We start from the raw sequence: 27,041 nt of genomic DNA on the forward strand, positions 1-27,041 counted from the left end.
TTGTTATGGGCACCATACAGATCTAATTGTTATTTTGGTATAAGACCTAGAAATATTAATAATAGTCCATTGATTATGGGTGTTATGTGGTATGACAATTCCAGGAAAGATGGGATGGTTAATATTAGACATTTTGTTGATCAAAATGACAAGATGTCCAAATATTCTTGGGAAATATATGACCCTAGAATTGGTGGTAAAGAGGTTATCATTGATGAAACAAATAATATGAATGTTACCTTTACGTTTGTTAAAAGCCGTAATGGGGAAAACTGGGCTGTTAGAGTTAATGGAAAGCCAATAGACGCCTCTAGACCTTCTACTGCATCAATGATTATATACTTCAGTCAAAATGGTGAAGAAGATGGTTCTAAATTGGTTAAAATTGCTAATGATGATTCCAACAATATATCATTTAACGGTCTTTCTAAAGAATTGGGCAGTTATAAATTATCTTTCAATGATAATTACGGAACATATTTTGTTGATCCATCCCTTCCTTCAATGGAAGTTGCCCCTGGTAGTGACAGTTCCAGGACTAGTCATGTTTCACTTAGAGTACCAGATAAAGAGACCTGGAAGGCAAAAGATATTTACCAAACTCTCTTGACCGAATCTATTAACGACCTTGTCGGCAAGGACCAAGCTGACTTCCATCCATCTTTAATTCCAAGTATTTTGACCATTAGAAATGTTCATAACTTTCCTCCTGGTAATTTACATTACATTCAAAAGACTTATGATAATTCTAATGAAGAAGGTTTTGAATTCGATATTACTTTCAATAAGAGGAAGACGACTCAAAGGATTAGGTCCAGAAAGGACATTTCTGGATTGATTTCTAGGGCAGTTAACGAAATCCAATCCAAATTTGATAGAATATTTAAGATTAAAGAAGAATCGGCCCAATATAGACCATTTGCTTTGGAAACTTTATCAAATTTGTTGGGTGGTATTGGTTACTTCCATGGAAGCCAAATTGTTGATCGTATTACTGAGCTTGATGATGAGACTTTTGATAAGCCTAATTTTAAAAATAGAAAGGAAGAAGACCCTATTGACCTGTTCACTAGTGTGCCAAGTCGTGCTTTTTTCCCACGTGGTTTCTATTGGGATGAAGGTTTCCATTTACTACAGATTATGGAGTATGATTTTGATCTTGCCTTTGAAATCATTACTAGCTGGTTTAACAATATTGAAAATGAGACTGGTTGGATTGCAAGAGAGGTTATTCTGGGCGAGGAAGCAAGGGTCAGAGTGCCAGAAGAGTTTACAGTTCAAAGTCCAAAAATTGCTAATCCTCCTACCTTGTTGTTAACTTTTAGTGAAATGTTGAATAGAGCTATAGAATATCAGAATCAAATTACTTATGGTGGTAATAACATGAATCTAAATAGTAGAAGTATGGAATCTACAAGTGAACTTGAGAAAAACTCTGAATTGTTGGTTAAATATGCGAAGAAAATATATCCAAAATTATTACAGCACTATCACTGGTTTAGAGAATCTCAAAGAGGTGTTATTGAAGAATATGAAGAAATTTTTGAAGATTTAGGTATTTCAGATAAGGTTCACACTGAAGAGCTATATAAATGGTCTGGTCGTACAGTTGATCATTGCTTGCCAAGTGGTTTAGATGATTATCCAAGAGCCCAACCACCTGATATTTCTGAGTTAAATGTTGATGCATTGGCATGGGTTGGTGTTATGACTAGATCAATGAAAAGAATTGCCCAGGTTTTGAACTTAGAAAAGGATGAAAATCTTTATGAACAAATTGAGAGGGAGATTGTCGAAAATTTGGATTTGATTCATTGGAGCGAAGAGAAGAATTGCTACTGCGATGTCGTTGTTGATGAGTTTGATGATGATCTTCAGTCGGTATGCCATGAAGGGTATATTTCGATCTTGCCATTTGCCTTAAAGCTAATCCCTGAGGACTCTCCTAAATTGGACAAAATAGTTGATCTGATGCAGGATAAAAATAAGCTATTTTCTGATTTTGGCTTACGTTCTTTATCGAAAGAAGATGAAAATTTTGGTAAAGGTGAAAATTACTGGAGAGGCAAGATTTGGATGAACATTAATTATTTGTGCTTGGATGCATTAAAGTACTATTATCCAGCAATCGAAACAGGTGTCAACAAATCAGAATCCAAAAAGGCAGTTTCATTGTATAATAATTTAAGAACTAACTTGATCAAGAATGTTTACAAAGTGTGGGAAGAACAAGGATTTTGTTATGAAAACTACGATCCAGTTGATGGTCATGGTACAGGAGCTGAACAGTTTACTGGGTGGACTGCATTGATCGTAAATATTATGGGTCTTTTTTAGTCAAAAGTTCACTTATTATTTCTTCAAAGAAAAATAAACTTTAATCAAATAACTTTATCAATGCCTCTAGGCAAACCAGAAATAAATAAACAGAGGATACTTTATGAACCACATATAAATTTTATAGTTTGTTGTAAAAAAAACATTTTCTAAAGTAGTTAACAAAAAGAATTGGGGGTATTGATTACCAGCCCAAAACATTAAAATTATGCTTAAACAAGTAAGTTTTTAAAAAAGTATGCATTGCATGGAAGATGCAACCAATGTTATTATAACATTAGAAAGACGTCATATGATTATTCCATGGTGATACAGAGTTGACTTTCAGCCAATCAATTACCAAAACAAGACGAATAACAATGGGCATACCAGACTAATAAGCTATTACTTAACCTAGTCAAAAAATGTATATAGCCTTGCATAAACTGATATCCTTAGTAATCACCGTTACTAACAACCTTGAACATTATTGCATATAGGAAGAAACCAGCATTCACGTGACTATTGATACTTTTTTATACGCTGAGTTTTTCGAAACCAGCAAGATTTCGTTTCAGAGGAAAGCGTAGCGAGATCTTTAATTCGAAGAAAGTGGGAATGTTCAAAAAGAAACATAGTGGGAAAGTTTTATGGAAACTTGGGAAATAATTAGCAGAATAAGTAAGAGCTGAGATGCATCAATAAGAAGGTAAATACAAGCTGGAACTAATTGCTTGGCCTTATTTTACAGCATTATTTTGGAGTATGGATCCACTAAGATCAGACCCTTGACAATTGATGTGTTTTGTAAATTACTTTTGTTTTTGTTTTTATTTACTGATTTCGTAATTTACTGGACTTTTTAAAAGTGTCAGGATCCTGAAAAGCTGCATTATAGTAAAGGACATTTTGAAATTAAACTGTTTGTTTGAGCTTATGATTCCTAATGTCGGTTTGTTATTGTTATTATATTTTTTTTGTTGGTTATTTTGATTTTGGTTTGTTATTATGAGAGCTCATCTATCCAACCTGAATTTAATCAAAAGTTTTAAGGAAGTTTCAAGAAATTGAAATGTTATAAATAGAGGAACTGTTTTACGAATTTAGATCATCATCTCATTTCCATTTTCCCTATTTATTAATGATGTATTATAATTATATTTCATAATGGAAGAAACCAAACCAATCGATAACGACTACTTTCCTTTAACAAGAGATTTATCTCAATTAATTACTCCAACTAATACATTCACTCATTGAAATTAATATAACAATAGCCACAATTATTTAGGTTATTAAATCAAATATAAAAAATTGTTTCACTCACTTTGATTACATACATTCACTAATCCTAAAAAATTCAAACTAAGTCTTTCACTATAGCAAACTATTCATAACAATAAAGAAATGTACTCACAACTTACTTCATACTTTTTGATAAGTTTTATTTTATCCTCAATTACGATGGCTTTGCCAATTCACAGAAGAGAAATTGTCACCAGAATTCATACTGCCAGTACAACAAATGTCGTCACTGATTTCTACTCCACAACTACTGAAGTGGTTGTAGCTCCTACTGTTGAATTTATTGTCAGTAACGATGTTACCTTTACCACCACTTTGTTTCCAGCTGGCATTGACACTACTGTTTCCCCAGCTACTACTATCACCACAGTCGTTGCCAAGCAAGTTACAACTAACAATATCATTGTTAACACCGCAACTCCATCCAGAACTACCTTAACACCAGTTGATATTGGTAACGTCTTAGGTCAAACTACTACATCCACAACCGATGCTGCTGTAGTTGCTGAATCCACTACTTCTCAACAAATATTCACCGTCTCTGCAGTTCAAACCGATAATGTTGCCGCTCCTTCCACAACATCAACCACTGAAAATGTCGCTGCTCCTTCAACTACTTCAACCACTGAGAATGTTGCTCCTGTTGCTTCTTCAACTCAAAAGCAATTGGTTACCATCTCTGCTGTACAAACCCAAAATGTAGCGGGTAATTCAGTCGCATCACCCACTACTGCCACATCTGCTGCCACTACTAGTGCTACTTCTAACAACAATTCTGACAACAACAATTCTGACAGCAACAGTTCTGACAGTAACAGTTCTGACAACAGTTCTGACAACAGTTCTGACAATAACAATTCCGACAACAGCAATTCTGATGGTTACTTAACTTCTGCTCCAGGCACTATTGTCTATTCTCCATATAATAATGATGGTTCCTGTAAAGATTACAACTCTGTATACAGTGACTTGTCCTTAATCAAGTCCAAGGGTATCAACAAACTTCGTATCTATGGTACTGATTGTAATTCTTTCCAAACAATCCAACCTGCTGCTTCATCATTGGGATTAAAAATCAATCAAGGTTTATGGATTTCTGACGCTGGTGTTGACTCCATTGATCCTGCTGTTTCTTCTTTAATTTCTTATGGTGAAACAAATGGTTGGGATATCTTTGATTTTATTACTATTGGTAATGAAGCTATTATTTCCGGTTACTGTTCTGTCTCAGAATTAATTTCAAAGATTTCATCCGTCAAGAGTCAATTGAGAAATGCTGGTTACACAGGTGAAATTACTACATCTGAACCACCAGTTACATATGAAAACTACTCTGATTTGTGTACCGCTTCTGAAATTGACTTTGTTGGTATTAATCCACATTCTTATTTTGACGTCTACTCAAGTGCTTCTCAATCTGGCTCTTTTGTTAAGGGTCAAATTCAAATTGTTCAAAACGTCTGTGGCTCAAAGAGAATCTATGTAACTGAAACTGGTTACCCATCCGCAGGTATTGTTAATGGTGACAATGTTCCATCAAAAGAAAACCAAAGAATTGCTGTCCAATCAATCTTAGATGAATTGAATGATGATGTTACTATTCTAACTACCTTCGATGATTTCTGGAAAGATCCAGGTGCTTACGGTATTGAACAATATTTTGGTATAATCGACTTATTGCCAACAAAATAAATTATAAACGGTTAAACTGTTTCCATTCACTTAACATTTCAACTTTTATTTTACAACAAGAATTTTTTAAGATAATTCATTGCATTCACTCATTTTTAAACATTGATGAAATTCATTGGGATAGATATATATTAAAGGAAAAAAATTCCTATTCATCAATTTGTAATAAAGCTAAACAAGAACTTGTTTTATGCTAAATCAATTTTATTTTCCAGTTGTTTAAAACTGCATGTAACAATATACACATACATAGATATTTTGTACTTTACATTTATTAAATTAATACAGGTCATACGAAAACATTTAGAACACAAGTATATTTATTTCCAAAATAATGAGAAAAGTATTGAGAATAAATTCAGTAGAAAAGTCGAAGTGACAGGATTGAAGCTAATATATTTATTTCAATACTAAGTATACTTACCAAACGAACAATCTAGTAAACAACATAACAATAGTAGTTCCAGCAATTGCTCTTCCGAATTACTGTCATGCATGTTTGTACATTAGAGGATATTTTTCTAGTCTCTCAATTTTCTAGAAGAGGTGTTCTCCTCAGTTCCAATTTGTAATAGTTTATATCCTTGTTGCCCATCCATGCCTAGTTGATACTATTGTCCTTTGTTTCGGAATATAGAAAAAGTAACCAAAACTATTTAGATCTTTACAAAAGTGATAGCATTTAAACCAGGCGATTGGATTTCTTGTGTGCTTGGTTGCCAAATCACTGTCGGAGCCCCAAATGGCAAGAAGCTTCTTAACATAATCTTTTGAGGATATATTGAGATTTCATATAAAGGTGCATTGTTGACCTTCATATTATAGGTTCAATTTCGGACATTGACCGCAGCTTTTGCGGCATAATGCCAAAACTTTAACCGAATTCGTGCCTGTATCAATAATGTTCGTGCATCTGAGATAATTGTTCTGATACCTCGTTCTGCTCTTGCATTTGCAGAGTGGTCCTGAACTGCTGTAAATACACGATGGATACCGAATTCATCACACAATTCTTTGAGCTGTGAATTATTAAACCCAGATCCTCTATCCATTATTAGTTCCTGTACCGTACGTCCAAATTGGGTTTTAATAAAATGTATGCTGTTTTCAATTTGGTTGGTGTACGTATTCATGTCTTTTGTAAGATGTGTAGATATAATGACATACCTTGAGACATTGTCGATCATGACTAACATAAATCTATAGTTGTTGTTTGGAGATGGTTTAACCGGTCCAAAAGTATCTAGACTCCAGGATGCACCTGGTGACTTAATATTTGAATAATGATTCATTGTGTCTGTGTAATAAAATGCGTCTGAGATACCATTAAGAAGAGGATCGTAGTGCTGACGCAAGCCGGCATCCGTATACACCAGGTGTAGCCCCTAGCCCCTGACAGTATCCGCAGCTAGTGCCCAGTATCACCACTAGTATCATAGTAGAGTTTGTAATACTCCACTATCTTGGTGTCAATGTTCGAGCCACCTGTGACACCCCATTCGAAATCGGTGTTCATACTCTATTCATAGACAAGGTATGAATTACATAGTGGCACGTAAATTGGATAATCATTCCGTTTTGCGTAGGTACTATTCGACAAGTATGCTGGAGCAGCCCTTAGGACCCCGGTACCCGGGTCATTGTCGTGGCTGAGGGCATATTGTGAGAGCAACTCCAGTGGTGACATTAAGCGCAATAATTGAACCTTCATTACCCATAGTGTCACGTTTAGTAAGGTGAGGGGCCTCATACAGAACGAGGTCATCATCAGTGTCAATATTTCTGAGGCCCCACGTAATGAGTCGGTTGAGTCCCACTCATCGTTGGCCCGTTTGGCGATAGTGATACCTTACCGTTCATGTCTATGTCCGCTGAACCTTTTACAGACCCTCTACCATGCTCTTTCCAGTTAATAGCCCGACCAAGACTGATGAGCGTTATTATCGTCGACCAGCCCAGAAACTTGGCTTCATCCTGACAGTCTTGATCGCTTATACCATTCTTGCATTTCTTGCATGTTTCAACAACATCCCATATCGTACTGTACGCATGAAGTGCGAAAGCTCCCCACACCTCTAACTGCCCTAAGTCCTGCGTGACAGCAACGACACATTCCCACGCTACAGCTATAGCGTGAGGCTTCATACGATCAAAGAATGGATAAGCACATACTATTATGATGGCATATAGTGAAAAAATGGATAGGGTTATTAATGCTTTTCTCATTTTTTCTAACTGGATCATTTTTTTTTTCTGATACACAGTTACCTGTTATATTACTATACATACCTCTCTTTTATACTTCAAGATGCCTTCAAGAGTTTTCGGTTCGGACAAACACTCGTGAGACATGATAATATGGCTTTATATTGTATTGTTTCAAGATTATGTCGTGCGACATTGAAAATGTCGAAATATGAATCGTTACAACAAATGGTGTCATATTATCAATATTGCTATTTCAAGAGTTTATTGTGTATTATTTAGTGTATTAACATGTACATAAAAGAAATATAGAACTACATTATTAACTAATAGTATATTTACTTTATCATACAGATCTCTACATTAAGATCCTACTGAATAGACGCCTAACAGCCTTTATTCTAACGGATAACATACCAAATATACAACTAAATAATATTTAAAACTATCAATTACTGTTGTGACTTTAACCTGGATACTCTAGGATAAAGTTTATGTCACTATTGCTGTTTTTCGTACAAGGTGAATGTATCGATTTCTCTAATATATAAAGGGAACAAATTTTCAGTTCCGATATATAAAACTATTTCTGTTATATAGACTACTCTGTTACAAGAAGATGAGCGAGTTACCACTCACTGACCTCAGTAATAGGCGAACGTACCTATTTAACGTATATTTACTTACATTGAAGCTTACAGCTTATACCATTCTGACAATTACAGGGCAAATAATACATTATCACTTTGTTGGATCTTAGCTCTATAGGCAAAATCTTCTTGTTGTCTTTCATCCATCTTAGCATTCAATTCTTTGATTGACTCTTGTAAGGCCTGGATTGATGACTCCATTTTATTTTCTGGCTTCTGGGATTTAAACTTATGAAAAGGGTTTGAGTTTGAGTATCTGTAGAGAATCAGAGGGTTGTGGATTCTTTACAGAATCTTTAATAGTATTAGATTGTTTAGTTGTTTGCAAGGACATTCTTAATAAGTTGATATTGATCCGGTGTATTAAAGTATAAAATATACACATGGGAATATAGTACATATGATAAGTATCAATTAAGATCTCATCATTTCTTATATACATTGTTGGAAATGTTTTCAGCGTCAGTAATACTTTCGTGTAAAGTAACATTTCTTTATCCTATATGAATAATGTCGTAATACGTTTAGATCACGTGTTACATCATAATTCTGACAGTATTGCTGACATTGGTCATGTGACGTTTCTTATAAAGGCATATTATCATGTCTCACGAGTGTCTGTCCGAAGTGAAAATTCTTCAAGGCATCTTGAAGTATAAAAGAACCTTATGCAACGTCATATATTAAGTAACTATGTATCAGAATAAAGAAATGATCCAGTTATCTAGTAAACCAGTGACAATGACAGTTGAGACCAATCCTACAATCCAGTAAGTATCTTATTAATCTTATTACTTAGGGTTTAACAAAACGTTTGGTTGCTTTACAAAATAATTATTTTGTATTGTTTGATCCGGAATATTGAATATTAATGTAATAAGGAATTATCTAGGGGAACAATCACATTCATGTTGTAATTCATTATCAAAAATATTTCAAGAAATAAGCGGATTTAGCTCAGTTGGGAGAGCGCCAGACTGAAGAATTAACTTCGGTCAAATCATCTGTTATCTGGAGGTCCTGTGTTCGATCCACAGAATTCGCATTTATTTTTTGAAAATTTTTGAAGGAGTTCATACAGCCAGCCAAACATTTTCAGCAATGAAGAGTAGTATTGGGTAGTATTTTTTTTCTTAAAAAAATAAATACATTTTCAATTGAACACCTTAAACAGCAAGAATAACAGCAGAACAATGATCGGACTTATGAGTAAAATGATAAAGAAAATTTATTAAAGATAATACATAAATTTATACTAATATAAAGATGTTAAATTAAGAATTCCTTTACATTTAAGCCAAAGTGGTCAAGATATCAGAGTCACCAGCATCCAAAATGGTCAAAACACCGACTCTGAATAACTTACCGACGGCAGTACCCAATTCGTTGTTACCACCTTGGAAGTAGTAAACTCTGGTCTTGGACAACATAGCGTAATATTCCAATTCAGATTTTCTCAAAACTGGGGTGTTAGCGGCAATGATGACCAACTTAGCCTTACCTTGTCTCAAAGACTTGATGGTAGACTTGTAACCTAAGGTGTACTTACCAGATTTGATAACCAAGGTTAACTTTTGGTTGATAGATTCTTGGGATTTAACTGGGGCCTATATGAATATTATATTTTCAAACGTGATGATACATTTGATTAAGAATGATGTTAGTAAAAAATATTCCACAATTTATAGGGCATAAAATAAAACTAATCCGAGACGTAATTTGAAGAAGATTCATACATTGATCTTTAGTTGCATCTTCCTTGATAATGTTATTAAATACAACATCCTCGAAACATTATAATTAATCGCATAACGAAGAACAAAAAATAGTAATCTGATGTATTCACCATATCTTCCTATCACATACACATTATAGAAATATCACTAAGGTATACTGACCATCTCTGTGTATTTGCTGGTTTGATAGTTCTTAAAACACTCCGGTCTAAACTGGTCTTTTATTAGTAACTAATAATCAAGAAATAAGCCTTTTAAATACTAAAAACACATTTTTTCAATTAACTAATCTTATAAATTAAACAAGCCTTCATCAATCTCTCACAAGCAATTGCAATAAGATATCAGAATGAAAAATTATTTCGAACTGTAATTCTAACAAAGTGACAATAGTGAAGGAATTTGCTAAAATGATGATAGTTTGAAACTTTTTTTTTCCAACATCTGAATTTGACAAAGATTGAGTATCTTCCGGTTGATGAACAAAGGTTTACTTTGAAAAATTATCTTACTGTTAAAACATTCAGAACAAAATGTCGTAGTAAAGCGAAGTGACTGTATGATACATCAAAACACCACACAACAAAGCGACTCTTTTCTGTGAAAAAACATTTTCAATTCTGAGAAAATAAATTTGAAAATATTCCGAATTTGTTCGTTTTTCATTTGTTTGGCTGTGTTTTTTGTGCGTCATCCACTTCAATTCGTTTCATACTTTTTTTTTCGCACTCTGTACCTCTGTGCCACCGTTCTCTCTCTTCCCAGCATTGGTTTGGACAGACATTCTGTGAGGCTAAGAAGGGAACGTCTGCCTGGAAGGAAGCCTCCCCCCTGGAAGGTTGGCTTTCTTTTCAGATTATTGCTCTTGTAAGTGTAGTTTCCCAGTGAGACATTGGGACGGTGAGACAAGAATTCCTTAGGCCAATATCGTCCTAGACTGAATTTCCAATTGCTGATATATCCATCATTCTGTCAATTTCCTGGGTGACGCTGGGGTGGACCATTATTTCACTTTATGTTTGGGTATCGTCCTTGTAGGGAGAGGGAGAGAGAGGTAAGATGCCGGTGGCATAGGCAGAGGATTGGAAAGAGACTAACTAATGGACGCTAACTCAGTAAACTATGGGTTCGTTTCATCGATATGTGTGTTATTATTATTATTACTATTGATGATGGGATGGGATGGACTTTATTCATTTTTCGTTATTGGTAAACTCTCAAGCAAGATTGCTTTTGGTTTGTTTAATCAATTAATGATCGATGATGGATGGAATTCTGTATCTATCCATTTACTACTGTCTAACAAACTTGTTGTAGTGTGTATTGTTGTAACGTTTATCTAGAATTACCAGTATTTTATTATTAACCGTTAATTTAAAAGGCCTCTTATAAAAGTTTCATTTAAGTTATAGTTCATATATATCATACAAGACACCAAGCAAAAAACTTGAAAAGTATGTTACAAACAAGATATGTTTAATGCGTTCGAAATAATTGCGAAATGAGTTATTGATATAACAATGTTCCAAAGCACTAAGTTGAGATGAGGATATTATAATGTGTGGTATTGACATATAGATGTTGGATAAGACGAATATAATTTGATATAGAATAGAGAGTGGGAAATTTAATTGTGGATTATGAGTATAGAAAATGGCAAAATTTTTTTATAAATTTCCTTCCAAATTCATGCTTAACTCATATATACAGTTTTAGTGGGATGTATATATATATATAAACACAAGGGAAGATAATGTTGGAATTATAATTAATTTTGATATTTCAAATAAGTTCAATTTGGTTTTGTAACGATATTTGGTAAATTCATTTCGAACCTCGCAAAGTCTAACGTTTTATTTTAGGATTAATATTTTACTAACTATAAATAATTGCATTTATTATTATATTTAGAATGAAGATTGAAATCGATTCCTTTTCTGGTGCTAAGATCTACCCAGGTAGAGGTACTTTGTTTGTCCGTGGTGACTCCAAGATTTTCAGATTCCAAAACTCCAAGTCTGCTTCTTTGTTTCACCAAAGAAAGAACCCAAGAAGAATTGCTTGGACCGTCTTGTACAGAAGACACCACAAGAAAGGTATCACCGAAGAAGTCTCTAAGAAGAGATCTAGAAAGTCTGTCAAGACTCAAAGAGCTATCGTCGGTGCTTCTTTGGATTTGATCAAAGAAAGAAGATCTTTGAAGCCAGAAGTTAGAAAGGCTCAAAGAGAAGAAAAGAAGAAAGCTGACAAGGAAAAGAAGAAGGCTGACAAGGCTGCCAGAAAGGTCGAAAAGGCTAAGTTAGCTGGTTCCCAAGGTAACAAGGTCTCCAAGCAACAAGCTAAGGGTGCTTTCCAAAAGGTCAATGCTACTTCTCGTTAAGCATAATCTAGTTAAATATCTCATTAATAATTGTCATTTATTTAGCTTTTTTTATGTAAAACTTTTCCAAACGGTATTATAATAAATATTACTATATTTTATTTTGTCAATTAAGCAATTATATAAATCATATCTTGAAATATGTATTTATTTAGGTATCAACTAAAGTCGAAGTAATTTCATTGTTCATTCCTAATAGTTGGAGAAAGCAAAAATCATTACTGATGAATAAATATTACTTAAAGTGCTGATTCACGTGTAACTAGGGTTTGGAACATTTTTCTTTTAATAATACAGGAGGAACTCACGTGATTCAATAGCAGAATAAGGGCATAGAAACAGGGTAAATGGAATTTATCAATTTATAAACCCAAAGGCGTATAAGTGGAATTTAAATATATTTTATAAATTGATCTAATTTCGAAAGTAAAGTTAAAAAGACCCAAAGCTATTATCTATAATTACAAGATCACCATTGAATATCAGTTAATAACTTTCGCCATTATTTCAATTAATAGGCTATAGGGAAAGATCAAATATTTTTTATTTTGCAATAATTCATGAACAAATAGATAGGTGAAGAAATATAATCGTATAGTCAACATGATGCAATTCAAATCTAGAATACCATTGCTCTTCAAAGACAGTTTTATAAGACAAGCTAGTCGTAGAATTTCAAATCAATTTGAATTGAATGGTCTGAGGTTCAAACTATCACCATCGTTTAAACAAAGTTTCAGATTCAATTCAACAAATGCATCGAAACCAGTTGTCAAGCCAAAAGGTATTAAAGGATTAATGCAAGTATATGGGTATTCAGCATTAGTAGTTTATATTGGTCTTTCATGTATTGATCTTCCTTTGTCATTTTTATTGGTTCATTCGCTAGGTGAAGAGAAGATTAGTGTATATATCAATAAGGTTAAACAATTATTTGGGTATGGCAAAGAAGAAGCTGAATTAATCAATGACGTTAGAGAAAGAATCAAGAAAAGGGAAGAAGATCAAGTTAATGGTCAAACAGAACAGTTAAAATTATGGGAGAGATTGAAACAGAGTACATTATTGACAGAGCTTTTAATCGCGTACGGTATTCACAAAAGTTTAATAGTTCTTAGAGTCCCAATAACAGCGGCTGTTACACCAAGTATGAGTAAGATATTATCCAGATATGGTATTGATTTTAAGCGTAAGAGTAATAAGATGTTTCAAACAATGTCACAAGATGCGAAGATAAGATATAAAAATAATGATCCTAATAATTTCATCAAGACGGGAACCTCTGTACCAAAGCAAGACAAGACAAAAGGTCAAAAGTGGTTTAATGGTTTGATGTGAAATTTGGTTCATTTATTAATAATAAAAATAATAATAATGCAAGAAAGCACATGCCATTTGTCTATGGATGCCCCATTTTTCTGTTTCTCATATATGCAACAAGTGAATATTAACTTAGATTATACAATAACCACAGAGAACTAAATATTACTGTAAATAGGAAACATTTTACAAGTGAATAAATAATCAATATATAGACGACTTCCTATCATTCTCATTATGAAATATCAAGGAAGTTAAAATAGCAACCGTATATTTTGTCACTATGTTATAAACCTTTTATTTGTAGCTTCCTATAAATTATCAAGACATGTGACATGGGAATAAGTGTTGATTTCTTCCCATTGATATATTATAAACGATATAAAATTATCATGAGATGTCATTGTTCCTGCCCCACAAGTACATTAACTCAATTAAGTTAGCAACAGAGGCATAACAGAGGAACAAAAAACTGTTAGTAGATTATATGATTTTTGAATCTGTAAGCTGTAAGCTGACGCATGTAGTTACTGGCTGTATTCTTTTTACGATCTCTAAAGATTAAACTGGTCTTTTCTACCTAACTTTCAAACAGATGACAGGGACAATATGACCAAGATATGAAGTTCTACGAAATTCCCAACCAACAAAAAAAATAAACATACTTTGTAGTTAGCAATTGATGCAAGACTGGGTGGGTTAGATAGATATCTTCTGTTTTGGGTATAATTTCGAATTCAAAAAACAATACCACCGAATTAAATACAGTAAGTTATACAGATGTAAGTGGGTGGGGGGGATAAAGTACGAAAAATGGGGGAAGCATTGATAATAATCGGTCGACAATTCCCCGTCAATTGAATCTCTTTCCAAATCAAAGTTGATAGATGGTCCACCCACAAAAACATTTTAGACGAGAAACTCAATAGTTTTTCCGGCTTTTCGTTGCTTTTTTCTTTTTATTTGTTCCATTTTGTCTTTTCTTTTTCTTTTGATTCTGTACCTCCCCGTTTAGTTTGACAGCTGCACAAGTCAAGAATTATTGCAATCGATATATTGTCTTACTAATGAATTATTTGAAAAGCCATTTCTCTTTGTCCCCTCCAGAATGCAACTAATGTCATTATTACAACAAAACGAATCCAATTCATCATTACCATTTGCAATACAATAGGCATTTTAGTTAAGCATTGGCTTTGGTGGGTAGCCTTAAAAACCTAACTTGAGACAGCCATTCATAAACAGACGGAGGAGGGAGTGGGGAGGGGGTGGAGGAAGAAAGAGAGCTCATCTCGAACGCGGAAAAACAGTTTCGAAGTTTCTTTTTTTCCCCGTCGTGTGTGTTTGCTGAATACTCTCGTAGTGATTTTGTCATTATTGGGTATCTGATGTGGCAGAGGATATAAAAAGCAACGACAGTGCCCGCCTACCCCAGCAAGGAACCACGCAGACGACTCGGATAAAAATCGAAATCCAAATGCAAAGAAATGAGGAAGCGAAAAAGAAACGTAGCAGTTGCTCGAAAGAAAAAAAAATAAATGGATAAATAATGAAAAAAAGAAATGTTTTCGTTACTTCGAAGGAAAAACCATTGAGAATATCAGCCAGAAATTGAAAAAATCGTTTTATTACACAGAGAAACAACGATAGCAATATAGTGATGGATGAGTGAATGAATGGATGAGGTAGGTAGGATATAGGAAGGCGGGAGACAGAAAGGAACAACAAAGTGGTTTTTCGTCTATCTGGTTAGGTTGGCTAGATAGATATGTTTTTTAGAAATTATATAGTATAGTTTGACGGTCAAATTAGTGTGCAATCGCAACAAAAATACGGAACGCCTACTGTTTTTCTCTTCGAAGTCCAGTGTGATAATTGTCGAGAAAGACGACACACCTTTAGTAAGAGAAGAGAAGAGAGTAGAGGAGATGGCAGAGTTAATGCGACACTTGGGTAGTTAGTCTTCACTTCAACCTTGACCTCTTTATTATGGTAGAGAAGGAAAAACAGTTGATTATGTAGGAATTGGAACTGCTGGTGGTGATGAGTTGGGAAACTGAAATGAAAAGTATACAGACATACACACGCATCACTTTTTTTTTTTTTCTTTAGATTGAAAAATGAAAAGTTCGAGATGAGGTTGCTATTTACTTTATGGAATTTTTCACAGGTTTTATCACTAAATTTTTTTCCTCCAAAACAATTAAAAAAAATTGTGGGCAATATAAGTTAATCAAGATTGTTTAATCCGTTCTCACCCCATGTATATATTGATGTTACTCATTGATATATATTCAGTGATTTCAATAAAGTTATAAGACTAGTTTGGTTATATTTTTGGGATTTAATTTTTCCAGGTCGTTAAAAGAATAAGAACAAGAATTTAGTTTTTCTTTTTGTCCACACCCCACATTTTAGTCATCCCATCTCATCTCAATATATTATATTATATTATATTTAGAAATAAAAGCTTTCGAAAGACGTTTATACCCAACCTATATTAGACTGAGTAAATAGCTAATATAGAAACATACCATCACTGAAAGATGAGTGAAAATACTGGAGGTGCAAAACCTTCTAAAAATATTCCAAATTCAACTAGGCCAACTGCTGCAACTGCAAATAATACCGTTGCAAAACCAAAAGAAAAACCAAGACCTCATGTTTGTCCAATATGTAATAGAGCTTTTCATAGATTGGAACATCAAACTAGACATATGAGAACTCATACTGGTGAAAAACCACATGAATGTGATTTCCCAGGTTGTGTAAAAAAATTTAGTAGAAGTGATGAACTAACAAGGCATAGAAGGATACACACAAACCCAAATCCTCGTGGTAAGAGAGGCAGAAAGAAGAAAGTAGTTCCAACTGCATCTCCAACTAATCCAACTCAAACTACTACCATCGATAAAATTGGATAATAATCTACAAGATGTTATTCCACCACCTATAAATGGAAATTTTAATATTAGCCCAAATGCGAACACTCCTATTTCTTCAGCAGGAAGCTCAAGAGTAAGATTGAATGCTTTGTCTTCACTACAAATGATGACACCTTTAAACAATAACTCAAACAATCCTGCAACATTAAAAGAATCAACTCCTGCCATATACATGGACACTCCAGATAAAAATAAACATTTATTACTGCCAAGACCAAAATCATTTGGTGATGGTTTAAATAATTCTATGCCTTTAATTAGACCAAAGTCCTTAACCGATTTAAAGAATTTTGCTCATTCTAATAATCCTCAACCTCTATCTTCAGGATTGAAGAGACCAAACTCTGTCCTAAGTTTAAGCGACCTTTTGGCAACAAAAAACCATGGTAGTAGCAATGTAAATTCAGATAACGAAAGTGACGAAGAGTATGAATTAAAAGATCCAAATAATTACGATTATGATAATGACAATTACGATCAGGTTAGAAAGAAGTCAAAGACTTCAACTCCAACAAAAATACTTAGTAGAAGTACTAGTGCAACAAACTTGATGTCAATAACAGGAAATTCTTCAAGCAACAATAGTTCAACTAATTTAAACCAGCTGAATATTGTTCCAGTTCCAGCATCGATGCTGCCCTTATCTAGTCCGAATAGCAATAAAGAAGACACTTTCTCTAATGCTTTAAATGATCGGTTACTTCAAGTTCAGCAACAACAGCAACAACAATTTGGTACTCAATTGTCCCCTAATAGTAACATACAAAACCTTGACAGCAACTATATAGATAACAAGTTGCCACCTTTAAGAAGTTTACAATTACAGTTTCCAACAGGTTAACAATATTCATTTTTCAAAACTACAATATTCATACAGGAATATGCTTGTATAATGACAGTATTTTTAAATGGGGGAAGTCAAATGGTTCACGTTGGTAGGCCATATATACTATCGTGCCTTTTGTCTTTATTGGGTTATCATTTTATTTGTATTATATTTAGAGATATTTAATATTTTTTTCATAGAGTTTCATAAAACTTAATAGATTTGATAGATTTTTTTTACAATTGCTAAATTAAAAATGCTCTTCTTTTATTTACATAGAATACCACCCTTACAAATACCTCAAATAAAATTCAAAAAATATTTAAAATTATCCAAGTAATTACATATATCTAAAAATAAAAAATTTTAACTAACGAATGTTAGCCAATCTCAAAGTATTCATATGAATCTTAATATCCATTTCGTCAGCACCTTCCTCAATATTCTTAATACGTTCATCTTGGGAGTCTAATTCCTCACCTGTAGCAACTGCTAGCTTCCTCAATCTGCCACTAATTTGTTGAATCTTATCTAAATTTCTATCAATTTCAACTTCCATGGCATCATCTTCTTCATCGTTTTCGAATTGATACCTTTTAGCTCTATCAAGAATTTCATTTCTTTTGTATCTTTCTCTCACTTCACTTATTTCACTATGGTCACTTAGTGCTCCTTCAATTCTTTTGGTAGAATTATATAGGGTTTGGTTTGTACGTTCATTGATTAACTTTTCTTCCATTTTACGTCCCTTTAATTTCTCTTCCTTTTCTAATTGTCTTCTTTTGGAATTAAATGGATTCGAAACATTAACAGCAAAAATACTACGATTAAGCTGTTTCAATTCCGCTACCTTATCATCTGCTGTTTTGTTTTGTACTTTCATTAAGTTCAAATTATTTTCAATACTGTTTAACTTTTCACTTTGATGACCAAGCATACCTAGAGAATTCATACCAGCTAATTCTGCTTCTTGAGCCATTTTCAATGTATTTCTTGTTGAGGCAACTGACGATTGCTTTACGAATTTAATCTCTTGCTTAACTTCATCCACTGCTTCATCTTCTTCACGTTGTTGTCTTTGTTCTTCCTCTCGCTGAATTTCTTCAAATGTTTTGAATCCTCTTTGAATACCTCCAGCATGTTCAAACTGATAGTCCTGTCCATTATAGTTGTAATCATAATTTTGACCTTGTTCTTGTTCCATTTGCCACTGGTCCATTTGATAGTTTCCGCGATTCTGTTGATTCTGCTGATTCTGCTGATTCTGTTGATTCCGTTGATTCTGTTGATTGTATCTTGCTGGAAGCTGCTCTTGAACAGCATTCAAATCATCACAATTGGCGCCTTCTTCAGGAGCTTCATTAAGATCTAATTCATCTAATGGTACACTACTTTTACTGACACCACCTATTTGATCTGATCTCTCTCCATAATATGCTTCAAAATCAAAACCATCATCACCGTCCTCTTCATTCATCAATGCTGATTTTTGAATATTGCCACTATTGCGATCACGATTGAAATTAGTCTCGTTATTTTCATTCAAATCAAATCTTTGTGTTTCCGTTCGATTCAAATCCATTGTGCTCTCAGTTTCAGCATGCAGCAAGGTAGGTCTAGCTAAGTTTCTTCTTGAAGGTGCCACATTCTGCTTTTTTGGCGCATACGAAGTGTTATAGGCATCTTCTTGCATTGAGGCATAAGGATTAGAACCTTGTGTAATATTAATTCTACCACTGCTTGCAGCTTGGTTAGCTTGGTTAGCTTGGTTAGCCTGGTTAGCTTGTCTACCATATGAATTTTGCTTATTTATAGAAGAGGACGATTGATTCTGAATTCCACTTGATTCATTTTGGTAAGAATTGTAACTGTCGCTTACTTCATTTGATTGATATGTATTTCTAACTCCATTATACGCATTTAAATCATTGGTAGGATCTTGACGGTAGTTATTACTTATATTCTGTTGAGAGTTAGAAGCTTGATCACCATATGATCTATTTTCATTACCTTGCTGTATTCTAGAATATGGGTCATTATTTTGTCTACCTCCTGAAGTATTAGTTGAATATGGATCATTTGAATTTGTATTCTTTCGTGAGTATGGGTCACTATAAGGATCATTATTAGAGTATCCTTGATAAGGATCACTACCAGATCCATTGTTTCCAGTTCTTCTTTCATTAATTGCATAAGGATCACTACTAGATCCATTATTTCCATTGTTAATTGCATACGGATCGTATGCACTTTGATTCCGTACATTATTTTGTTCCTCAGCATAAGCCACTGCTTCAGGACCAGCATTTTGCTGTCTCTGATAGTTTTCATTAAAAGATGCCATACCATTTTGCCTTCTAGCATCTTTATCAACCTCTGATTTATTTAAATCATCATCCACATGATCTTGTGGTCTTGCATACTGCTCATAACCGGCAGGCGCATAAATTGTCTCCTTTGTTTTATCTCTAGCAAATTGACCATAGGCAGCAAACTTTTCACGCTTTTTTTTATTAGGATTCTTAGTTGATATACCTACATCCTGCAAGTTATTCCTATTCTCATCTGGAGTCTCCTCTTCTGGAGGTTTCATCTTAAGGAACTTTCTTAAACCCATCTTGATCTATTCTGATTCTTAATCCAATTCAAAAAACTAAAACAAACAAATAAACTTTCTGTCAAACACAGTTCAACTTACCACAAATGAACTAACCAGTCCAGTTCACAACTATCATATACTATCAAATAACTTTTATAATATTTCTTCTAAACTAGTTTTTGAACTTCTATATTTATTATATATAATGTTCGTTAAAAGTACTGCTGCGCTGTGTTCCTGTTTCTTTTTGAATGCAACAGATTTTTCTACTAACCATACAAAAATCGAATTCAAAAAAGGAAAAAAAAGATTATTGCTGTCTATCAAGACCTGTGTCAGTAATTATTGGCCAAAGTTTAAATGACAGGTATAAAAGATATGCAATTGTGGTATAAAGTTATGCAAATATTCACTATTTAATAATATAAAAATGTTTTTCTGGAGGTTTTTTTGAAGTTCTTGTTGTATTGTAGTCTTCTCGATAAAAAAATAAAATAAAGGAAGAGAGAATGTTTTCTTTCTATTAAGCAAACGAAGAAAATTTTGTTATTATCTTGTAAGTTTTTATTAATCATTGTTTTCAAACTTATCAATATGAATTGATTGTGCCCTGCTATTGTTTTTAATTCTATTATGTCCACCCAATATATAATTTTTTCCTGTGTTAACGACCATACTTGATTGGAATTTTGTATTTACATTTGTTGGCGTTCCCCAAGTGTTTGAAAATATATTAGAAGACGATGGATTACTAGGGGTGGATGGTGTGCTTGTAATATTATTTCCTGGATTCCCACTTAATATCATTCTATTCCCTGTAAATTGTGAATTATTGAATGATTGTAAGTCTGAAGTGACAGATATATTATTTTCATTATTATGTTGTGCTGATGAGTATGTTGGTGTGTTCGAAGTTTCCAATTTTGGCATATACATACCTACTGGATTATTATTCGTGTTGTTGTTTGTCATTGGATTATAATAATAAGAATTGTTGGAAACTGTAGATATGTTTGCTTCACTGGAATTAGGCATTCCATAACTTTTATTTGATGGGATAAATGATGATGCCGAATATGCGTTAAATTTTCCTGATGTCATTGATGGGGACACACCGGATATATTTGTAGATGATTGATCTGGAGAAGGTTCGCTGTAGTTCGCTGTAGATGTTGCAGCTGAGGTGGAGTGTGTCATTTCATGATCAGTTATTTTGCTATACTCTTGATATCCTGGTAAAAATTCAAAAAGTTCTGCAAAGGTAAATTCTTTCTCATCTACATTAGGTTGATCAGTGCTAAAAATATCTTTGAAAAACTTAGAATAAACTTCTGTACCATCATTCCATATGTTAATATAACTATGTAATATCTGAGTAGTTAATTCATTTTCTAAACATAGTTGTATAATTGTATTGTTCTTTCCTGAATTTCCTGAGTTTTGTTGATTATGAAAGAACAAATGATTCAATAAATTGATCGAAATGTTTTGAATTATAAGATCATCTACTGAAGCCTTTGATATGAATTTGATCAAGTGATACAGAACTATATTACCGTGAGTCTTTGTTAATTCTTCACAAACCTTTATACAACTTGAAAATAGAAATTTGCTTAGTAGGATACTTTTTTTTTCACCTAATAATGGCAATGGATGATTAATTAATTTGTTACTCAATAGCAATGAAGACATCATTGGAATAAAGTATAATTCTAAATATTGTTGAATTAATTTATGTTTCAAATTCAAATTTTTTTCAAATCCATTTAAAACCAAAGGATCTATAGAAAGTAATTTATATTGTCGTAAAAGTTCAATATTAATTGAAATAACTAAGATCAAACAGTGTAATATCAATGAAGTGTTATAGATATAGTCATTTCCATAGAATTTGTCCTGAGAATTTTGTTCAAAAACGAATAGGGATTTTGAAATTGGAGGTATTGGTGGTAATATATTTATTTCGTACCATTTTGGCAATTGATATTTTGAATTTTTATATTTAAACCAATTTGGATCAGTATTGATCTGCTGTATATTTAAAGAACTTGTTAATTCTGTAATATTTCCAATATTAATAACAAACTTTGATAGTAAAAATTGTAAAATATTAATCAAAGCCGGAAGTGATTGAGTTGAACCTATTGTACCTAAAGTTTTATGTAATTCTGTACAATAAGATTTTTTAATATTTAATAAAGATGAGTAAAGTAACATTAGTAATTTTGATTCTTCTAAATAATTCATTTCAGGGTGATCAATTAATTCCATAACGACTTGTAAATCGAATGCTAAGCCAGTATTATCTGAATTTGAATTTTCTAAATTAATGTCATTTTTAAGAAAGGCTGAAATCATCATAATTCGTATGTCATTTGGTAACCAACTTACATTTAAGCAAACTCTTTTCAATATTTTATCAATGAAATAAGATAAGTCAGTATTTTTTTTTGATAATTGGAATAAAGATTGAATATTTTCTTTTGTAATTAATAAAGTTGAGATATAGAAATCCAAAATTGATTCATTCAGGATGATATTTGATAGATTATCTTTTTGGACCTCGAAGAAGTTATTGACGTTCAACTCGTTGTTAAAATTCAACCACGATGGAATCCAATTCTTTATAAAAGTTTCAGTTAAATTCAATTGGAAGAATTGTAATGAATCTAGATTAATTTCTTCAATTTTTTCTACATATGAGATGACAGAATAAAAACCTAACGAATAATCTTTATCATCAAAACTTTCGTCAATATTTAAATCTACTAGTAATAGTTTACTCCAATTATTAATCGAGTTTATAATTAATGGATTGAATTGGTTTATAATCGAGCAATAAACAAAGATAATACATATAATATCCAAATTTATTTTTGATTTAATCAAAGGTGTGAAGATATCTATTTTATTTAAAATTTCTAAATTCTTGTTATCGATGATGGCAATGTCAGATCTTACAAATCTTAACGTATTAACTAATTTCAAAGCCAGCTTATTCAATTCTTTACTATTGATTTCATTTTTATCAATCTTATGAAATACCTTAATTACGGTTTCCACCAATTCTTGTTCAGTAGCAGATGAGATCTTACCATTATCAGTTTTATTCATCTTTGTCTTGCACCAGAAAACAAAGCTGAAAATATATTAAAGTAATGAAGCAATGATAAAGACCAAGACCCCTTCCCAGAACAAATTTGACAGTGGTATCCTTATTCTTTTATTATCTTTCAGTGATATTTCCCCCAAAACAAAATATAATAATGCAATATAAATACAAGATAGCAGCACTTGGTATATGGAAAACTCAAGTAATGAAGAGAGCTTTAAAGAATTGACCATGGAATCCTGAGATAAAAATGAACAATTGGAATATATAAAAAAAGAAGTGTATAATAGTAAATAACAACTACAACATATGGTCAAGAATAATAAAGGGTTTATACAATTTGAGTTTACCGTCAGAAACAAACAAACTAAGAAAAGAGATCTGACGATTTCTGGTCAAGGATCAATAGCTATTAGAGTGTGATCAAATCCAACACGACGAGACCAGAATTGGAGTGATATCTACAAGAGTGACAAATTATTTTTGCATAAGTAGACCAACAACATAGTACCTAACTGTGTCATCATTGGCAAATATGAGGCTACTCTCATTGTCCTTAAATCTTAATAAAGAACAGAGCATTAGCCATTAACCTCACAAAGTATGAAATCAGAACAAGAGAGAGAGAGAGAGAGAGAGAGAGAGAGAGATAGACATGCCATCTCACTCTGATCTGCAATTGAACAGAATCACATCTCCAAGATGGGTTTCAAATGTGCATGCATAGATATTTTTATAATTGTTTTGTTACTGATTCTAATCTTTGTAAAGAGATTAAACAATAGGAAACTCAATGAGAGAGAGACAGACACGACACGACACGACGGTGCAGGTTATATGCTCCTCTTCATTAGATTCCCCTTTACAGTATCGAAAGATGGGCTTGACCAACTTTACCAGAGAGATCAAGAGAAAGACCAAAGAGTAAGTAAGAGTAAGTAAGAGTATATCTCATTTCTTTAGTTTATACTACTACCATCAAAGCACTACTTCCCACAACAGAAACAAAGTCAAAGGTTCATTCATTGGTCTAGCCAGTCACCGTGCTGTTACATACACTACAAGATCACTATAACAACAGCAACCCATTACAATTTCAATTACAACATCTCGAGAGCTGCTGCTGCTGCAAGAAGCAAGGATTTCTATAACAAAAATAGCTACCAGGAATTGCTACTAGTGGTACTAATTTTGAACATCCAGTCCAGTCCTTTGCTGAAACATACCAACAATAGCAACATCAGCTTAGGTTTGAGGATGCAAGTACTGTATGTACTTCTTCAATCGTTGCAACAGTTCCATTGGACTGTGTATGTTATTGAAGTTGACGTTCTCGTTGATCCAAGATTCTGGTTTGGGTCGGTTTGAGTTGGGTTGTTGGTGTTTTAAGTGGGTCACTAACGGATTAGAGAATTCTCTGAAGGGAAGGAGAATCGAGAAGGGGCAGATGAGGAATATTAAGTAGGCAAAGCTATCTGTTAGTACATGTACAGCATAGTATCGTATTGTATTCTATATATATATATATCTATATCTATATATATATATTCTTGTATTACGATACTATGTTATGCTATGCTATGCTATGCTATGCTATGCTATGCTATGCTATGATCTCCTATGCTGTATGTATTGTATGTTTTGTAATTTTTTACTATTTTAGGATCATAATTTTTGCAATTTTTTCATTTTAATCTTGTTCATACCTGTCGTCGTCTCTTGTTTCGTGGGTAACTTTTTTCATAGCTTTTTTTTCCTCTTCTCTCTTCCTGTTCTTCCTAGCTTATATGTAAATATATATTATACTATATCGTATTTGAGTTTGAGTTTGAGTTTGAGTTTGAATTTGTAGTTGTACTATGCTTATATCCAAAATTAAAGTTTTCGAAACTATATTAGAATATTTGGTTTGGAAAACTTTTTTTTCCTTTGTTTAATTCGAAGTTGTCTTATAAAAAGTTATATATTCCTACTTGGTTGATTTGGAAGTCGTTTGTAAAATAGAAATTGGTCTCATTTATTATATTCTTTTTTTCTTTAGCAAAAAAAGAAGCATTCATATCTTTCAGGATATCTCATCTCATACACTATTACGAAATTGAGGGGTGATTGAGATATAACGCAAGCGATATATCTATCCATACACACATATATATATATGTTTGTATATATATCTTATTACACATACGCATAAATATCCATACGATTTATGAAGCATACCAATTGAATTATATTATACACTATAGCATAACATGGTTAAACTTGTACCGTTTCTGCGTAATTTATTTGCATCAAAAAGAGGTAGATTGATTATAGTTTCAATCATACTAATATATTCATTTTTTTCAATCCAAATTTCAAATAATTCAAAGTTTCAACAATTTGATAAAAAAGATCTACCCTTACCAACTACTTCTCATTCAGATTCAATTAATTTGAAAAAAACCGATGTTAACAATTCAAATGATATCGATGACTTAAGAAAACTATTATCATTTGCCTTCCCATACTATCCTAAAAAACCAATCCCAAGAAGAATCTGGCAAACTTGGAAAGTTGATACATCAAGTGAAAAATTCCCATCAGATTTTAGAACCTACCAGAAGGAATGGACTTCAAAATCTTATGACTACTCCCTAATACCAGATGATAAATTGGTCCCTTTCTTAGAAAATTTATACGCCGAAGTACCACAAGTCATCGAAGCTTTTAAAGCAATGCCAATGAATATCTTGAAAGCTGATTTCTTTAGATATTTATTATTATTCGCTAGAGGTGGTATTTACTCAGACATGGATACTATACCGTTGAAGGATTTGGAAAATTGGCCAAGTGTAGATTTGAATAAAATCAAGAAAATTAAAGCTCTATCAAATCCAATTCAATATAAAAATTTGAAATCAATGTCTCCCTATCAATACGAACCTGGTTTAGTTATAGGTATAGAAGCTGATCCCGACAGAGAAGATTGGAGTGATTGGTACGCTCGTAGAATTCAATTTTGTCAATGGACTATCCAAGCAAAACCTGGCCATCCTGCTTTACGTGAATTAATACTTAATATCACTACTACTACTCTAAGCTCAGTGGAATCTACCAATTTAAAATATTCAAATTTAATAGATCAAAATTTTAAACAAGATTATAATGTGAATTATAGACATAAAAGAAGACTTGATACAGAATATGATCATTCATCTCTAAAAAATAGTAAAAATGTTGATGGCTCAGATATTATGAATTGGACAGGTCCCGGAATATTTTCTGATATCATCTTCGATTATTTGAATAATTTATTAGAACATAATAATGATGTCGAAATTTATAATAGTAATCTAAATGGAGCATTACCTCAAAGATCTGAAAAGAAGGAAAACTTTAAAGTAACAACCACAAGAAAATTTTATGAAAAAATCACGAATTCATTAAAGACTGAAAGTCACATACCTTGGGAATTCTTCTCATTAATCTCAGAACCTGTGCTTTTAGATGATGTTATGGTTTTACCAATAACAAGTTTTTCTCCAGATGTTGGCCAGATGGGTGCTAAGTCAAGTTCAAATAGAATGGCTTTAGTTAAACATATGTTCAGCGGATCTTGGAAAAAAGTCGCAGATAAGAATGCTGGTCATTGATTTTATCTTTAGAATATTAAATTATATAGAAATAAAATTCTAATGAAATATCTGTAATTAAGAAAAAATATACATATATCATTAATAGGATTCTAATAATTTACGTCTCCAATGCTATGTTATGTCACTACTGAAATAATATTAACAATTATATTTCAAATATAGATAAGCCTACTTTAATAGTACAAAAATATACACAGATGAGGTGTGCCCATAAAATATCAAAATATATGCATAAATCTAAACCAAATGCCTGTAATTAATTTTTTTTAATTTTTTAATGAATCGATCTTATATTGATTGTCCTTAAATAATATATT

General features: G+C 32.7%; 10 protein-coding genes, 1 non-coding gene and 1 further gene across 11 annotated transcripts, besides 2 other annotated features; 7 read left to right on the forward strand and 5 right to left on the reverse strand.

Moving 5' to 3' along the window:
• On the forward strand, positions 1 to 2,337 carry CWH41 (mannosyl-oligosaccharide glucosidase; the record flags this gene model as incomplete). The annotated part of the gene is made up of 1 exon (XM_001643963.1): positions 1 to 2,337. A coding segment is annotated over one exon (2,337 nt), but the record flags the coding sequence as incomplete, so codon positions are not given.
• Positions 2,338 to 3,723: 1,386 nt separating this feature from the next.
• SCW11 (putative glucan endo-1,3-beta-D-glucosidase) lies at positions 3,724 to 5,313 on the forward strand (the record flags this gene model as incomplete). Its single annotated transcript, XM_001643964.1, has 1 exon — positions 3,724 to 5,313. One exon carries the CDS (start codon positions 3,724 to 3,726, stop codon positions 5,311 to 5,313), a length of 1,590 nt encoding a protein of 529 aa, XP_001644014.1.
• An 827-nt stretch (positions 5,314 to 6,140) lies between these two features.
• Kpol_1026p3 (integrase catalytic domain-containing protein) lies at positions 6,141 to 6,605 on the reverse strand (the record flags this gene model as incomplete). Its single annotated transcript, XM_001643965.1, has 1 exon — positions 6,141 to 6,605. One exon carries the CDS (start codon positions 6,603 to 6,605, stop codon positions 6,141 to 6,143), a length of 465 nt encoding a protein of 154 aa, XP_001644015.1.
• A 481-nt stretch (positions 6,606 to 7,086) lies between these two features.
• Kpol_1026p4 (uncharacterized protein) lies at positions 7,087 to 7,557 on the reverse strand (the record flags this gene model as incomplete). Its single annotated transcript, XM_001643966.1, has 1 exon — positions 7,087 to 7,557. One exon carries the CDS (start codon positions 7,555 to 7,557, stop codon positions 7,087 to 7,089), a length of 471 nt encoding a protein of 156 aa, XP_001644016.1.
• A 1,557-nt stretch (positions 7,558 to 9,114) lies between these two features.
• On the forward strand, positions 9,115 to 9,213 carry Kpol_1026trna1. Its single transcript has 2 exons — positions 9,115 to 9,152; positions 9,177 to 9,213. It is a non-coding gene; the product is annotated as a tRNA-Phe (tRNA).
• A 247-nt stretch (positions 9,214 to 9,460) lies between these two features.
• On the reverse strand, positions 9,461 to 9,952 carry RPL30 (60S ribosomal protein eL30; the record flags this gene model as incomplete). Its single annotated transcript, XM_001643967.1, has 2 exons — positions 9,461 to 9,775; positions 9,905 to 9,952. The coding sequence occupies 2 exons, from the start codon at positions 9,950 to 9,952 to the stop codon at positions 9,461 to 9,463; spliced, it is 363 nt and encodes a 120-aa protein (XP_001644017.1).
• A 1,864-nt stretch (positions 9,953 to 11,816) lies between these two features.
• On the forward strand, positions 11,817 to 12,284 carry RPL24A (60S ribosomal protein eL24; the record flags this gene model as incomplete). Its single annotated transcript, XM_001643968.1, has 1 exon — positions 11,817 to 12,284. The coding sequence occupies one exon, from the start codon at positions 11,817 to 11,819 to the stop codon at positions 12,282 to 12,284; it is 468 nt and encodes a 155-aa protein (XP_001644018.1).
• Positions 12,285 to 12,887: 603 nt separating this feature from the next.
• Positions 12,888 to 13,622, forward strand: NAT2 (Nat2p; the record flags this gene model as incomplete). Its single annotated transcript, XM_001643969.1, has 1 exon — positions 12,888 to 13,622. The coding sequence occupies one exon, from the start codon at positions 12,888 to 12,890 to the stop codon at positions 13,620 to 13,622; it is 735 nt and encodes a 244-aa protein (XP_001644019.1).
• A 2,528-nt stretch (positions 13,623 to 16,150) lies between these two features.
• Positions 16,151 to 16,525: a sequence feature (similar to hypothetical protein; correction of possible frameshift sequencing error~similar to Saccharomyces cerevisiae MIG1 (YGL035C)).
• On the forward strand, positions 16,151 to 17,390 carry Kpol_1026p8 (the record flags this gene model as incomplete).
• Positions 16,527 to 17,390: a sequence feature (similar to hypothetical protein; correction of possible frameshift sequencing error~similar to Saccharomyces cerevisiae MIG1 (YGL035C)).
• A 355-nt stretch (positions 17,391 to 17,745) lies between these two features.
• On the reverse strand, positions 17,746 to 19,992 carry SEC9 (Sec9p; the record flags this gene model as incomplete). The annotated part of the gene is made up of 1 exon (XM_001643970.1): positions 17,746 to 19,992. The coding sequence occupies one exon, from the start codon at positions 19,990 to 19,992 to the stop codon at positions 17,746 to 17,748; it is 2,247 nt and encodes a 748-aa protein (XP_001644020.1).
• Positions 19,993 to 20,541: 549 nt separating this feature from the next.
• On the reverse strand, positions 20,542 to 23,088 carry VIR1 (Vir1p; the record flags this gene model as incomplete). The annotated part of the gene is made up of 1 exon (XM_001643971.1): positions 20,542 to 23,088. One exon carries the CDS (start codon positions 23,086 to 23,088, stop codon positions 20,542 to 20,544), a length of 2,547 nt encoding a protein of 848 aa, XP_001644021.1.
• Positions 23,089 to 25,338: 2,250 nt separating this feature from the next.
• Positions 25,339 to 26,721, forward strand: OCH1 (initiation-specific alpha-1,6-mannosyltransferase; the record flags this gene model as incomplete). Its single annotated transcript, XM_001643972.1, has 1 exon — positions 25,339 to 26,721. One exon carries the CDS (start codon positions 25,339 to 25,341, stop codon positions 26,719 to 26,721), a length of 1,383 nt encoding a protein of 460 aa, XP_001644022.1.
• Between the last annotated feature and the right edge of the window lie 320 nt (positions 26,722 to 27,041).

The sequence above is a fragment of the Vanderwaltozyma polyspora genome, genomic scaffold (assembly GCF_000150035.1).
Source record: "Vanderwaltozyma polyspora DSM 70294 KpolScaffold1026 genomic scaffold, whole genome shotgun sequence".
Lineage (NCBI taxonomy): Eukaryota > Fungi > Ascomycota > Saccharomycetes > Saccharomycetales > Saccharomycetaceae > Vanderwaltozyma > Vanderwaltozyma polyspora.